The sequence below is a fragment of the Mus caroli genome, unplaced genomic scaffold, assembly GCF_978045245.1.
Source record: "Mus caroli unplaced genomic scaffold, Mus_caroli_1 scaffold_1, whole genome shotgun sequence".
Taxonomy (NCBI): Eukaryota; Metazoa; Chordata; class Mammalia; order Rodentia; family Muridae; genus Mus; species Mus caroli.
The window spans coordinates 41,127,674-41,142,679 of record NW_028227256.1 but is presented as its reverse complement, the minus strand read 5'-3'; the positions used below and the strand labels follow the sequence as shown (position 1 = coordinate 41,142,679).

General features: G+C 39.9%; 1 protein-coding gene across 2 annotated transcripts; it reads left to right on the top strand.

The window, feature by feature from the left end:
- The first annotated feature begins 1,588 nt into the window (after window positions 1-1,588).
- Tex30 (testis expressed 30) lies at window positions 1,589-13,893 on the top strand. Of its 2 annotated transcripts, XM_021166859.3 has the most exons (6): window positions 1,589-1,690; window positions 4,083-4,236; window positions 8,981-9,211; window positions 12,054-12,105; window positions 12,511-12,716; window positions 13,494-13,892. In XM_021166859.3, the coding sequence occupies exons 2-6, from the start codon at window positions 4,222-4,224 to the stop codon at window positions 13,665-13,667; spliced, it is 678 nt and encodes a 225-aa protein (XP_021022518.1). In that variant the 5' UTR covers window positions 1,589-1,690; window positions 4,083-4,221; the 3' UTR covers window positions 13,668-13,892. The 2 variants fall into 2 exon arrangements, with proteins under 2 accessions (XP_021022518.1, XP_085693047.1); XM_085836921.1 differs by lacking the exon at window positions 4,083-4,236 and having other exon boundaries at window positions 13,494-13,893.
- Window positions 13,894-15,006: the final 1,113 nt, after the last annotated feature.

Sequence of the window (15,006 nt, the reverse complement as noted above, 5' to 3'; positions counted from 1 at the left end):
TTCTTCTGCAGTAATCTTGTGAATAATACATTGTAAACTGTTTCTATTCTTGCAAGAATTGGTGACCATAAACTGTTTCATGGTATGTTCACTGTCTACTCAGAGTATGTACCATTCATAAAATATAACTCCATAATTCATAAAAATATAACTCATAAAAATAACTCCAAAATTCCATTTGTTGGCTTGGTTTTTTTGTTTTGTTTTGTTTTGTTTTGTTTTTGTCTGTCTTTTTAAAATCACTTGCTCACTTGCCATAAAAAGGCCTGTTTCTGGTCTGGGCTGCTTTTATTCTCCTACTCCTGAGGAGAGTGTAAGTCTTGTCTGGCTGTAAAAGTAAAAATTTTCCCTTGCAACATCTCAGTGTTGGCTCCTGGTTTTTGACACTGTAACACACTCAAGAACCCAAAGAAGAGAGGAGAGAGTCTGGGGGAAAAACGGGCAGAGGAGGGAAAGAAGGAAGACAGGTTAACAGACAATAAGGAAGTGTTAATTTAAAAATGTTAAGACTGTAACTTGAGAAAGCACTTGTCATAAATGGCTTCCCCCTAGTTGTTTCTTAATATGTACTGTGTCAGAATAGAGGGCAGGTACCAAGTACATAAGGGGGATTTAAGTCATTTAGCAAACATTTGCCACGAGTTATCCTAATCAGGAGATTCAGTCAAATAAATACACACACACACACACACACACACACACACACACACACACCTTAAGGAAAAAGACAAAAAGGACATGGAGATGAAGTCCTAAGTAAAAGCTGCAATCTGAGGAACTGGAAGAGTCAAACCTCTGCAGTAGGGCTTGCTTGGTAGGTTTGGGGTGAAGTGGCAAAGCCCCTGAAAGAACAGGAGGAAATTCTGATTATTTGGCTCTAAAGAGGGAGGTACGAAGAGTCTTTGGGTGGGACTGAGTGGATGGGTCCTATATACCCTCAGGGTCATCCAAATGAAGTGATGGGCACAAGGATGCTAGCAACCCACCCTTCAGATGACCGGTAGACAAAGCAGGCAAGGATAATGTGGGAGGCTTAACCTAGCCTGGCGCAGATGAAAAGCATCCAACCTTTAGACGCTGTTTTGACATAGCCATCTACAAAGCTCACAGGGAATCACGAGGTCAAGTCGCCAAAAAAATAAAAATACTTTAGGTGAATGGATAGATCGATAGATGATTGATGAGAGAGAGAGAGAGAGAGAGAGAGAGAGAGAGAGAGAGAGAGAGAGAGAGAGAGAGAGAGAGAGAGAGAGTTTTAAGTGCAAGATTTTGTTTTGGTCCCGCCTGAAATGCAAAGGGATAAAGAATTCACGGCGGGATGTGAGGAAAGAAGTTGTCAGGGTTGACTCCGTGTCTTCCGATGGGCCGATCGGACCGGAAGAAGCCAAGGCAGCGAGAAGAAAATCCTTTCCCGCGCTCGGCTCGGCGGTCCTAGCCTACAGACTCCGGCTTCAGGAGTCCAGCCTCCAGGCGCCCGCGAGAGGCGTGGCCGAGCTAAAGCGGGCGGAAAACTCTCTTTCCCGGCGAGCCTCGCGGCGCGCCCCACGAGCCCCGGGCGAAGCCTGCGTGCGCCAGCGCAGTAGCGGGCCGCGCTGACGGGGGCGGCGAGGCGGTCGCTTCGAGCGTGTTAGTTCACTCCCTGAAGAGAGTGAGGGCGGTTGGGCGCTGGCGGTCACTCGTGCGTTCGCTGGTAAGCGCGGCGGCGGGAAGTGGGGGCAGCGGTGGTGAGCCCGGCCGGCAGCTCCTCGGGGGCTGCTGCTCTCCTCCGCCCGAGGCGTCCGTGGAAGCCAAGCGCTCCCGGCCGGCAGCCGCCGACGGTCTGTTTTGCCGAGGAGGGTGGACACGGGTTTGGGACGATGGGCAGGTGGAGCCGGGCCGCGGCGACTCTCACGAGCTGTCGGGGGTGACGGGAGCTAAGCCTCCTCCCAGACGGGCCCGGGACGCGCGCGTTCGGTAAGCGAATAAACGACGGCTCCCGTCGACCTCTAACCTCGGGTTTGGATTTTTATTTATTATTATTATTATTATTAATTTTTTTGGTCGTTTGGTTGGTCGACCCCGGCGATCCTAGAACTCACAGTTTTGTTCGCGCGGTGACAGCCTAGGTAGTGCTGCAGACGGAACAGACAGTGAGTAAATGTTTCTTTTTTTTAAACTGGAAGTCGGGTGGCCGTGGCGTTTGGGGAGCTTAGTGGAAGCTAACTACCATAAAATAACTACCTTGTGAGTGTAGGTAGCCCCTCCCCCCTAAACTGTTGGCTTGACTGTCCAAGTCGTTTGAACCCGGTACCGCATCAGCTATATTTGTTTTGTGTCATCAGTCGTCACCTTGTTTCTACCGGGTTTGGTGCGGTGTTCTCCCTCTGCTGTGGGAGACATTGAGACTGAGCCAGGCTTCCGTCCTCCCTTATCTAAAGCGGGAGGGGGGGGGGGGCGGAGATAACAGTTGCTTCGAGCTGTTACCTACCATATGGGACGTTTTCGGTGTTGCTGAAGCAGTCTAGAACAAGTTCCTAGTGAAGTCTGGAGGAAAGCCATTTTCCTTAAAATCACAGGTTAGTCTGGAAGAGCTTCCCAGGTTGATATTAACTTTAAAACATGTATCTAAGTGTACTGTTTTCTGAAATCCCATTAAAATGACAGGAAAGAGTTCTTTATGGGGTTGGTTGGTTGTGTGTGTGTGTGTTTTCTGTTTAGTTTTGTTATTGTTTGTTTTGTTCTGTTTTTGAGACAGGGTCTTGCCCAGTCTGGTCTCAAATTTGCAGAGATTCTCCTTTCTGCCTTGCAAATCCTGAGATTATAGTCATGCCCCACCCAGCCTGGCTTTTGCGAGAGTGGGGAGTAGTCACTGGGAAAGAGACCTTGGAGATATTAACAGTTGAATAATGAACTCTTAAAAAGCAGTGGCTAAACCAGCGGTGGGGGGGGGGGGGCGGGGGAATCAATAAAACTGGTCTGAATTAATAAAAGCCTTCAGGGCACACAAAAACTGGCAGTACTTGATATATTTGGAACTGGAAGAGGAAGTGCATTGCTGTGGATAGAGGTGCAAGACTAATATGTTAGCTTAAGTCTTTTTAAGGAGCAGTAGGGTATTTCCATTAGTTTCCCCCATTTCACTCTCTTGAGTGATTGCGTTCCCCTAGTTTAAAAGACTAGAACGAGCACAGAGGAAAAAGAAGAGAAGAAGAAAAAAAGAAAGAAAAAAGAAAAAAATTAGAAAGAGGCTATTTTGACAAAGGTATATATATATATATATATATATATATATATTCGAATCTTTTGAGCTTTGAACCATGTTACTGTTACCTACTGAATAAACAAATGTCCATGCACATGGATGATAATGGAAATTCTCATGCCAGTGATATGCTGAAAAAATGAAAGCTCTCACAATAAAAGGGGAATCTCAAAAATTACAGTAGCTTTTAGTGCTTACAGTTCTTCAGATCAGTTGTGACTTAGACTGGGTTCCAGACTTTAAAATTTGGCTTTAAGTTTTCTCAGACTATCTTCATTATGGGATTCTGGCTGAAGATGAAAAAAATCCCGCGATAGATTTTCTCTGTGGTTCAGGGTGAAGAATCAGTTCGAGATTTCTAGAAATCTGCCATAGCTTAACTCAGAAGTAGAACTTTGAAATGTTTTGGTAGCCAAACCCAGAGTCTTTAGGATCACACGACAAGGACTATTGTTATATGAAAGAGAGAAAATGAAATGATGAAAATGATTTAATAGCTTCAGGGAAAATAATTAAAAATTGTTGAGATTGTATCGAAAAAGGAATAACGAAGGAACTTATTTAGTAGACACATAGAAATTAAGTTGGGCAGCTTAAGGATGAAGATTCTTATAAATATATTCCAAATAGATTTTTAAAAGGTACAGCATCTTGTTTTGGAATGAACTACTTTAAGGCGTCTGTGTCCAAGTATCAAATTTGCTTTATCTTATATAATATCTGCCAGCTCCTGTAACTAGTTTTGAGTGCTCATAAAAATCTTGATAATAATATATGGTTGAGTAATAACTATGCACAGAGATACCAGTGCATAAAGAGTTTCTAATTGTGTCTATTTCAGATTTTGAATGTGCTCATTCCTAGTTTGGGGTCATATCCTTGTCTGACAACTCACCTCTGACAACAGAATCTGCTTTTCAGAGAGGTGCCCTTTGCTTCTCAGATGTAGTGCACCTTACGCTTATTTTTCAACAGTGAAAATGAGTCACACAGAGGTAAGCTACTGGCCTATCCTCAGTATCTTCTGGGTAACCTTTGGGAGGTAGGAGGATGGGTTAATCATCATGTCTGTATCATAGCCTTGTTTTCAGTTTACACAGTAGAGGCAGTACAGACTTGGAATTGTAAAGACTCCAGAACAAGAACCTGACTTTAATTCTTAGCTAATAGTTATGTAACCTTGAGCAAATTAATCTGCTATGCTGTATCTGTAAAGTAGGAATAATAGTAATTGCCTCATAGAATTATAAGGAATGCTTACATGAGTTAATATATTAGCACTTAAAGCACATGACAGTATTTTTCTTTTAATTAATTTATTTTTTACACTCCATATTTTATTCACTCTATATTTTATTCCCTCCCCCATCTACCCTCCGACTATTCTACATCCTATACCTTCCACACACACACACACACACACACACACACACACACACACACGTGGATGTCCCCACCCCACCTGACCTCTAAACTCCCTGGGGCCTCCAGTCTCTTGATAGTTAGTCATCTCTGAATGAGCACAGACCCAGAAGCCCTCTGATGTATGTGCGTTGGTGGCCTCATATCAGCTGGTGTATGCTGTCTGTTTGGTGGTCCAGTGTGTGGAGGTGGTGGTCTATTTGGTGGTGCCTGTTTAGAGGTCCTGCTAGTCCTCCTACAGGGTTGCCCTTCTCCTCAGCTTCTTTCAGCCTTTATCTAATCCAACAGGGGTCAGCTGCTTCTGTCCATTGGTTGGATGCAAATATCTGCATCTGACTCTTTCAGCTGCTTGTTGGATCTTTCGGAGGGCGGTCATGATAGTTCCCTTTTTGTGAGTGCTCCATAGCCTCAGTAATAGTGTCAGGCCTTGGGACCTTCCCTGGATCTGGATCTAGATCCTGCTTTGGGCCTGTCAGTGGCCAAAAGGAACCTATTTTCCTCAGGTTCCTCTCCATTTCCATCCCTATAATTCTTTCAGACAGGAACAATTGTGGATCAAAGTTGTAACTGTGGGATGGGCCCCCTCTCCTTCATTTGAGTCCCTGTTTTTGCAGGAGGTGGGATCTATAAGTTCCCTCTCCCTACTGTCAGGCATTTCATCTAAGGTCCCTCACTTTGAGTCCTGAGAGTCTATTACCTCCCAGGTCTCAGGTGCATTCTAGAGGGTCCCCCCAACCTCATACCTTCCAAGGTTGCCTGTTTCCATTCTGTCCGCTGACCCTCAGGGCTTCAGTCCTTTTTCCTCACCCAAAACCAGATCAGGTTCCCCTATGCCTTCCACTCCCCCTCCCATCCACAGTCCCTCTCATATTCCCTCCCTCCCAACCTACTTGTGATTGCTTCTTCTCCCTCCCATGTGGGACTGAGGTGTCCGCACTTGGGCACTAAAGCTTCTTGACCTTTTTGAATTCTGTTGATTGTATCTTGGGTACTCTACGCATTTTATTTTATTTTATTTATTTTTTTGCAAACATCCACTTATTAGTGAGTACATACCATGTATGTCCTTTTGGATCTGAGTTACCTCAGTTAGGATGATATTTTCTAGTTCCATCCATAGTATTCCATTGTGTAAATGAACCACATTTTCTGTACCCATTATTCTGCCATGGGACATCTGGGTTGTTTCCAGCTTCTGGCTATCATAAATAAGGCCTCTATGAACATAGTGGAACACATGCCCCTGTGGCATGGTAGAGCATCTTTTGGGTCTTCATTGGTAGAGTAGCTGGGTCTTCAGGTAGATCTATTTCCAACTTTCTGAGGAACCTCCAGATTGATTTCCAGAGTGGTTGTACCAGTTTGCAGTTCCACCAACAATGGGGGAGTGTTTCTCTTTCTCCACATCCTTTCCAACATGTGTTGTCACCTGGTTTTGATCCTAGCCATTCTGAATGATATAAGGTGGAATCTCAGGGTCATTTTGATTTGCATTTCTCTGATAACTGAGGACTTTGAACATTTCTTTAGATGCTTCTCAGCCATTTGAGATTCCTCAGTTGTGAAATCTCCATTTAGTTCTGTACCCTATTTTTAATTGGGTTGTCTGGTGTTTTGGTGATTAGCTTCTTGAGTTCTTTATATATGTTGGATAATTGCCCTCTATTGGATGTGGGGTTAGTGAAGATTTTTTTCTCACTATGTACCTTGCTGATTTGTCTTATTGTCTATGTCCCTTGCCTTACAGGAGCTTTCCATTTTCATGAGGTTCCATTTATCAATTTTTCATCTTAGAGCCTGAGCCATTGGAGTTCTGTTTAGGAAATTTCCCCCTGTGCCAATGAGTATTATTTCATTCTTCTTGTATCAGTTGAGGGTTGTGTGTGACCAATTATATGGTCGATTTTGGAGAAGGTACCATGAGGTACTAAAAAGAAGGTGTATTCCTTTGTTTTAGGGTGAAATGTTCTATAGATTTGTGTTAAATCCATTTGGTTCATAGCCTCTCTTAGTTTCACTGTGTCTCTGTTTAGTTTCTGTTTCAGTGACCTGTCCATTGGTGATATTGAGGTGTTGAAGTCTCCCACTATTATTGTGTTTGGTTCAATGTGTGTTTTGAGCTTTAGTAAAGTTTCTTTTATGAATGTGGCTGCTCTTGCATTTGGGGCATAGATTTTCAGAATTGCAACTTTCTCTTGGTGGACTTTCCCCTTGATGAATATGAAGTGTCCTTCTTCATTATGCTGGTAACTTTTGGTTGAAAGTCTATTTTATTGGATATTAGGATGGCAACTCCTGCTTGTTTCTTGGGACCATTTGCTTAGAAGACCTTTTTCCATACTTTTACTCTGAGATGGTTAGTGTCTGTCTTTGTTATTGAGGTGGGTTTCTTATATGCAGCAAAATGCTGGATCTTCTTTGCACATCCAGCCTGTTAGTGTATGTCTTTTTATAGGTGAGTTGAGTCCCTTAATATTAAGACATATTAAAGAGAGATGACTGTTGGTTTCTGATATGTTTGTTCATGTAGGTGGCTTGATGTGCTTGTGGTTTTCTCCTTTTGGCTTTGTTGTGAGATGCTTAATATCTTGTCCTTTCTTTGGTGCAGGTACCTTCCTTGTGTTGAAATTTTCCTTCTAGGATCCTCTGTAGAGCTGGATTGGAAGTTAGATACTATTTGAATTTGGTTTTGTCCTGGAATATTTTGGTTTCTCCATCTTTGTTGATTGAGGGTTTTGCTGGCTATAGTAGCTGGCATTTGTGTTCTCTTAGAGTCTGCATGACCTCTGACCAGGCTCTTCTGGCTTTCATAGTCTCTGCTGAGAAGTCTGGTATAATTCTGATAGGTCTACCTTTGTATGTTACTTGGCCCTTTTCCTGTGCAACTTTTAATATTCTTTCTTTGTTCTGCACTTTTAGTGTTTTGATTATTAAGTGACGAGGATTTTCTTTTCTGGTCCTATTTATTTGGTGTTCTATAGGCTTCTTGTACCTTTATGGCCATCTCTTTCTTTAGGTTGTGGAAGTTTTCTTCTATGATTTGTTGACATTTTCAGGTCCTTTAGCTGGGAACCTTTGTTCTCCTCTATTCTGATTCCTGAATTTCCTGGATGCTTTGGGTTAGGAGTTTTTTTATGTTTTGAGTTTTCTTTGACATTTGTGTCAATCTTTTCTATGGTATCTTCTACACCTGAGATTCTCTCTTCTATCTCTTGTATTCTGTTGGTGATATTTACATCAGTAATTCCTGACCTCTCTCCTAGGTTTTCCACTTCCAGGTTTGCCTTCATTTGTGTTTTCTTTAGTGTTTCTACTTCCACTTTTAGGTCTTAGATCACTTTATTCAATTCCTTCACCTGTTTAACTGTATTTTCCTGTATTTCTTTAAGTGAGTTATTGAGATCCTCCTTAAAGGACTCTGTTATCTTCATGAGATAGTACTTTGACAGATTTCCTGATTTTCAGCTGTGGTAGTGTATTCAGGGCTTGCTGTGGTAGGGTTCTGATGATGCCCACATATATTGGCTCTTGTTGTATGTCTTGTGCTTGTCTTTCACCATCTGGATATTCTTAGTGTTTGTTGAACTGTGTGACCGTCTGGAGTCTGCCTCTTTTGTCTCTGGGTTGCTTCGGTTCTCCCAGTAGGCCTGTGGCCCTGGCTGTAGCAGACCACCTGTGGGGCCTTGCAACTGGGGACCTTCACAGGGGTAGAGAAGCTGCTGATCTGTTGCCCTGGCTGCAGTAGATCTCCTGGGAGGCCTTCAGACTGTTGGGTCTTCAGTGGATCAGTCAAGTTGCTGTCCAGTTGCTCTGAGTGCAGCTGATCCTCAACTGCTCTGAGTGCAGTGGGTCCGCTAGGATGGGTTAGGATATGGTATTTTCACTGGAGCCGACTATCCAAGAGTCTGCCCCAGCAGAAAGGACCAGGCGAAAGGGATGGAAGGGAAGTGGTAATTGGAAGAAGTTGGGGGGTGGGAGGGTGTTGGTGGGTGATGGGTCCTGAGTCCAAGTCCACTAGGCTCCCAGTGGCAGCTCTGGGACGTGGGGGAAGTGGGGGTGTCTTACCAACTGCTCTGAGTGCAGTGGGTCCTCTAGGACAGGTCAGAATATGGTGTCTTCACGGGAGCAGACCAGCTAGTAGTCTGCCCCAGCAGAAAGGACTGGGCAGAGGTGTAAATATTTCTTAAATACTATAAATATGACTTGTTTAGAGGCCATGCATTCAGTCATAACTCCTACAAAACATATATATATATATATTCAGATGTTTAAAAAATCAAGGAAATAATTTGTTACTCTTATTCTCTCAAATTTTAGGTTAAATTAAAAATACCTTTTGGAAATAAATTACTGGATGCCGTTTGTTTGGTACCTAACAAGAACATCGCATATGGAATAATTCTTACACATGGAGCATCAGGAGATATGAATCTTCCTCATCTGATGTCACTGGCATCCCACCTTGCATCTCATGGGTTTTTTTGCCTGAGATTTACTTGCAAAGGCCTTAATATTGTACATAGAATTAAGGCATATAAAGCAGTTTTGGTAAGAAAAATACATTTACCTATAATCAGTTTCTGATTAAAAGTCTTGATTAAATTTAAGATATTTTGTTCTCTTGTATCCTTGGAAACTTGGCAGTACATGGAAGTTACTTAATGTTCATATTTTTCTCTTTTTTTTTTGTCATCAGTTAGTTTTCATGGAGATGAATGTTGACATCGTAAGTGTTCTTTCATGCTGCTGCTCAAAAAACCCACTAAAATAATGTAACTTTAGGATATAGTTTTGGCAATCTAGAGGAATAAGCATACTATAATATGCATATTACAAATATACCACCTTTATATGTTGTCTATAAGCATGACTTAAAGTCCTAGGAAAAGAACAATGCTGAATTTCCTTTAAATTATTTACATTAGCTGTTATTTTCATCAAATGTGAAATTTCCAGCTTTGAAAAGATAATTTGTCTTTTATCGGTTTTACTGTTTATCTCTAGTTGGTGGCATGAACCTGGGAGAGTGGGGCCTAAAAATGAGGCAGACTAAATTCTTATGCAGTAGCCAACTTTCTTTAGAGTATATCCTCTTAAAGAGTTAAGAAGCAAACCATGAGTAAGACATTCAATAACAAAGATAGCCCACACATGGCAAAAATCTGTTTTTCATAAAGGTATATAAACAAAAGCTGAAGTAATCTCACTCCTCTCCACCACACCTGGGCGTAATGCATAAAGACACATTCCAACAGTGTTTTGAAGAAACGCAGGTCACAAGACTCTTGTCTTGTTTTCTTGGAGTTTTCTCACAAGCACTCAGAATTGTCACATGACTCCATCCTTGGACACATTCTGACATTTCCCCCTGTTTTATTTAATAGCAGGACCTCCAGAGTGGTTTTGATTTGAAATGTTTTAATTTGAATGTCATTTAATTAGTGAGTATCCTATATGCAAATTATATTAAAATAGTGAAAGCACTGTATATAATACTCTGCCACCAAGAAAAATACAAACTACATATGGTACTATTAATTAAATTATTATATTGATCAGAAAATTCTAGAAAATAGCTTGAAAAAGAGACCTATATGATTAATTGATGACATTGCGTCTTTCCTTTATTTAATAAATTGAACAAGAATGTAAGGTAATTAGTATCTTGTGGCCTTTATTGTGTAAGTAAATCCATTCCAAAGGTTTTTCCTCTGTGCTATAATACCTGTAGGAGACAGTTTAGTGAGGAAAGTAAGGGAGAGGCAGCAGAGGGTACACTTAAGACACAGATGGTTAGCCAGGCGTGGTGGCACACGCCTTTAATCCCAGCACTCCAGAGGCAGAGGCAGAGGCAGGCAGATTTCTGAGTTCGAGGCCAACCTGGTCTACAAAGTGAGTTCCAGGACAACCAGGGCTATACAGAGAAACCCTGTCTCGAAAAACCAAAAAAAAAAGACACAGATGGTTATGTTAGTCTGGGTTTAAAGAGTTCTTCCTTTGCCACTCAAAATAATGTGAAAGGACTGCCCAACACTGTCTTTTGGTCTAGAATTTTAAATAGATTGGTTATGCATAATTAGGAAAACATTTTAATTTTGCTAAATTCCAGTGGAAATAGCAAGCACAGCTCATGAGGCCAGAGAGAGATGGGTTCTCATACTTTTTCCAGCCATGCCTTAGCTTGCCTAGCTTGTAAAGTTTTCAGGCAATGGAGGATATGTATCTAAAGGAAGCTCCAATAAGGAAGCTGAGGGAAACTAGGCCTTCACTGGCCTAGTTTGTGTCATTTTATAACTTTTGAATTCGTCTCCACAAGGAAAACCTCCTCCTTTTTTCCTCTTTTATCGATTTTAAGGTTTGGTCATCCAGTTTATATTCATTCAAGGCATCAGCCATCTCTTTGTTACGATTAATATCCTCCTTATCGCCCTTAAGTATTTTAGTTTAAGTATTTATTATAACAATTTGAATCAATGTCCAAGTGACCCAAAATTGAAGAAGGACCCTTTCCCCTTCTTTATATGCTTTTTAAATATTCTTTTAGACTCTCCCATACTTCATATAAAGTTCCTTCTTCTGGAAACCAGGGATTATGATCATAAACAACTTGCAAGCAGTCTAGTACTTGTGATTTTGATACTTAGGCTCCTCCTTTCTTTAAGAAATTAAGCACAGACTCTTGGACATAAGGTAAAGTTTTCCCTGGTTTCTGCCCTGTTATATTCACCTCCTCCTTGTGAGGTTCTCCCTCCACTTTCTTACCTCATAATTAATTTCAGGTCCCTGGTGCCATTTACCACTCACTCTAGAGGCAGGGGGATCTAGGAGCTGAAATATAGGCAGACTAAAGTCTCATGCAGTAACCAACTTTATTTAGAGCATCGAGCAATTTATAGTTTGAGGAGTAAGAAGAATCACATGAATAAGGTGTTCAATCACAGGGACAAGCTATACATGGTTAAAAACACGTTTTTCTGTAGACGTGCATGAATAGTTGCTTAAGTAAACTCGCTCCTATCTGCTACACCGAGGAGGAGCATAAAAACACATTCCAAGAACAATTCTGTTTTGAAGAAAATGAGGTCACAAGACTCTGGTTTTGTTTTCTGAGAGTTTTCTCACATGCACGCAGAATGCTCACACAACTCCATTCTCGGATTGTATCCCAATAGTATACTGTTTATATTTTTATAATGACAATTTTATTTTTTCCTGTCATATTAACCAACATAAGGATTAATAACAAATATATGACCAGAAGAGGAAGGAACTGTAAGAATCTGTACAGTTGTCTTTACATAAATTTTTGTATATATTAGTAATGGTAAGACTTTCTGGTGGCATATGATATGAGAGGAATCCATAATTTTTGTTTGTTTGTTTTACCTAGAATTACCTGAAGACCTCAGGAGAATACAAACTTGCTGGTGTTTTTCTTGGAGGTAAGCTTCAGTATAAATTATAATATTAAAACTGATAACAGGAAGTTAATTTAGTAGTTATGGCACTTTATATGCTTAAAGCAGATTTATAGCATTTGTGTTTTACAAGGCTCCTTTTATAACATTTTATTACTCTTAAAGTTGATTCATTGAAAAAGAATTTCTTCACTCTTTTAAGTATTGAAAAAGAATTGCTTCTTTTTAAAATTTGGCTTAAACCAGATCAGGTTTTAGCTTTTAATAAAACTGTAGGTTTCCATTAAGACCATTGGAATTTGTTGGTTGACACTGTTTTGAGCTGTAATTTTTTTTTCTTTATAAAAAGTGGCAAATTGAATTTTACCATATGGCCACTACTGTTGTATGTAAATGTTTATATTTCTAATTGAGTTTAATTGGTTTTAGGTCGTTCAATGGGCTCAAGGGCAGCTGCTTCTGTGATGTGTCATACTGAGCCAGATGATGCTGATGATTTTGTTCGAGGTCTCATTTGTATTTCTTACCCACTGCACCATCCAAAGCAGCAGCATAAACTCAGAGACGAAGATCTCTTTCGTATAAAGGATCCTGTACTGTTTGTGTCAGGCTCAGCAGATGAAATGTGTGAAAAGGTGAATTGGAATTCTATATTTGTATGAGTGAAAGAAACATATTAGGGGCAAGATTATTACCTGCCACATTTAGCCTCTGGATGTGGTGATCCATACCTTTAACCCCAACAGTCTGGAGACAGAGCCTGATGGATTTCTGTGAGTTCAAGACCAGGTTGGTTATATGTATAGGGAGTTTCCGGACAGCCAGGGTTCCATCCACCCTTTTTCAAAAAACAAAAACAAACAAAAAAAATGTGCATTTGTCTACTGTTTGGAGTACATAAAAATAAAAACATACTAACAAAACACATCTCCCCAAAGGGATTTGACAAATAGGTCTAATCCTTTATTTGAATTATTAATATCTAATTGTTAAGACTTGGGAGATATTAGGATATACATTTGCTTAATTTTAGACAGGTTGTTATTAACTCCAAAGTGAGCTTTGCCAGCATTCATGTTACTGAATATTAGCCAAGTGTGAAACTACTAATTCCCTTGGAAAACTACAGTTTCCTTGGAAAAATAAGTTTTGTTAAAAGAAAAAAATTTTTGAGTAACTCAAATCTGCTTAACTTTTTTTGGTCAGCAGATGCTTGGTGTATTCTGTAGTGTATGAAAGAAGTGGACTGACTCTACTATTGATGTTTCATTATATACTCCATTGTCTATAAAGTTGCCTATAGAGCAGGTATTTAATAATAACTCTTAAGTGACTGTCAGTCCAGTGAGATAAGGGAAATATAATCTTTTACTATCAATAGACTCTAATATCCTCTTCTCTTTCCTTTCTAGAACTTGTTGGAGAAAGTAGCACAGAAAATGCAAGCCCCTAGTAAAATTCATTGGATTGAAAAGGCAAATCATTCCATGGCAGTGAAAGGACGGTCTACAAATGATGTATTCAAAGAAATAAACACACAGATCTTGTTTTGGATCCAAGAAATCACTGAAATGGACAAGAAATAATTGTCATTAAAAGCCATGTTCTGAATAAAAGTACGGTTGGTTAATTTGATAAAGTGTACCTCTCAGCATTGTGAGATGTACTTCAGACTAATGTTCTTTAATGTTGCCCTATTTTTGAAACATTGTATCGTGAAAATATCCTTTACAAGATGTCTTTTGAAAGCACTGTTATAGTTATATGAAGATAATGTACAAATATTGAAGGTTGTCTATAATTTATTTTCATTAGTATAGTTAAGTTTTGAAAAATTAAACATTTGCATTTTGTTACAATGGTGCCTTTGTTTTACTCTGAAATGCAGATAAGAAATTGCTTAATTTTAAGAAGTATCACCTTTTAAAAAGAGAGAGAAAAGTGCTGGCAAGATGCATCAGTGAGGGCTTGTTATGCAAACATGAGTAATTATTTTTTAAAAGTTTGCTTTCATTTATCTATTTTGGAATGGTGGGGTTTGTGCAGAGGTCAGAAGTCAACTTGGGACAATTGGTTCTCTAATTTCAAGCTTGGTGTTCAGTGCCCTTCTCCTTAGCATCTTGCCAACCCCCAGTACCATTGTAAAGAAGTGGGTACAACAGCATGCCCCTATAAACCTAGCACTGGGACTTGCTGGCCAGCCTGTCTAGCCAAGTCAGTGTGTTCTAACTTCATAGGCAGTGTCTTAAAAAATAAGGTGGAACACAAGTGCATCTACCTTGGGACTCTACATTTATACTCATGTGCACACATAAAGTGAAAGGGATAGTGTTGGGTTGATTGTAGCTTCAAACCCTGGGCTCAACACAGTTAAAAGAAACAGGTGGAGACATCCTAGAGGTGCATTTCAAACAACCCTGCATGTTTTTAAGAGTGAAGTAGTAGCAGCTTTCATTCATAAACTGTGTACTTAATGTCTATTAGGTAAAGCTTCAGTAGTAAGTTTTCCCAAAAAAAAAAAAAAATTTTTTTAAATGAGGAATGGTTCTATGCTAAATTATATCAGTAACTCATCTACTGCTAAGCTTCAAGATGCCAGGTATCTTTGAAGTCCTTCAGTCCTCCCATTCTGGTAGAGTAGATAAATTTTAGTTATTACTTTTTTCCACCTTAAATATTACATAAATAAAATCCGGGGTAACTGTTCAGGTCAATTATATTATAGTAGGAAATGATGTATAATGATAATTTCAAACTTTTTTATCACTGTATATAATACTTTTTGACTAACTCCTTTCCTGAACAAGACAGATTTTTTTAAATGTGTAAATAGAATGAATATTTAAAATTAAAAAATATGGCGTCAAAACATTGTAAGCCAAAAAACCAAAACCAAACAAACAACAGCAAAAGTACTCCAAGCTA

Coding starts and splice junctions, on each gene's coding strand:
- Tex30 (XM_021166859.3), top strand. Junction 9,212..12,053: donor AGGCATATAAAGCAGTTTTG/GTAAGAAAAATA, acceptor TGTTTTACCTAG/AATTACCTGAAGACCTCAGG. Junction 12,106..12,510: donor TGCTGGTGTTTTTCTTGGAG/GTAAGCTTCAGT, acceptor AATTGGTTTTAG/GTCGTTCAATGGGCTCAAGG.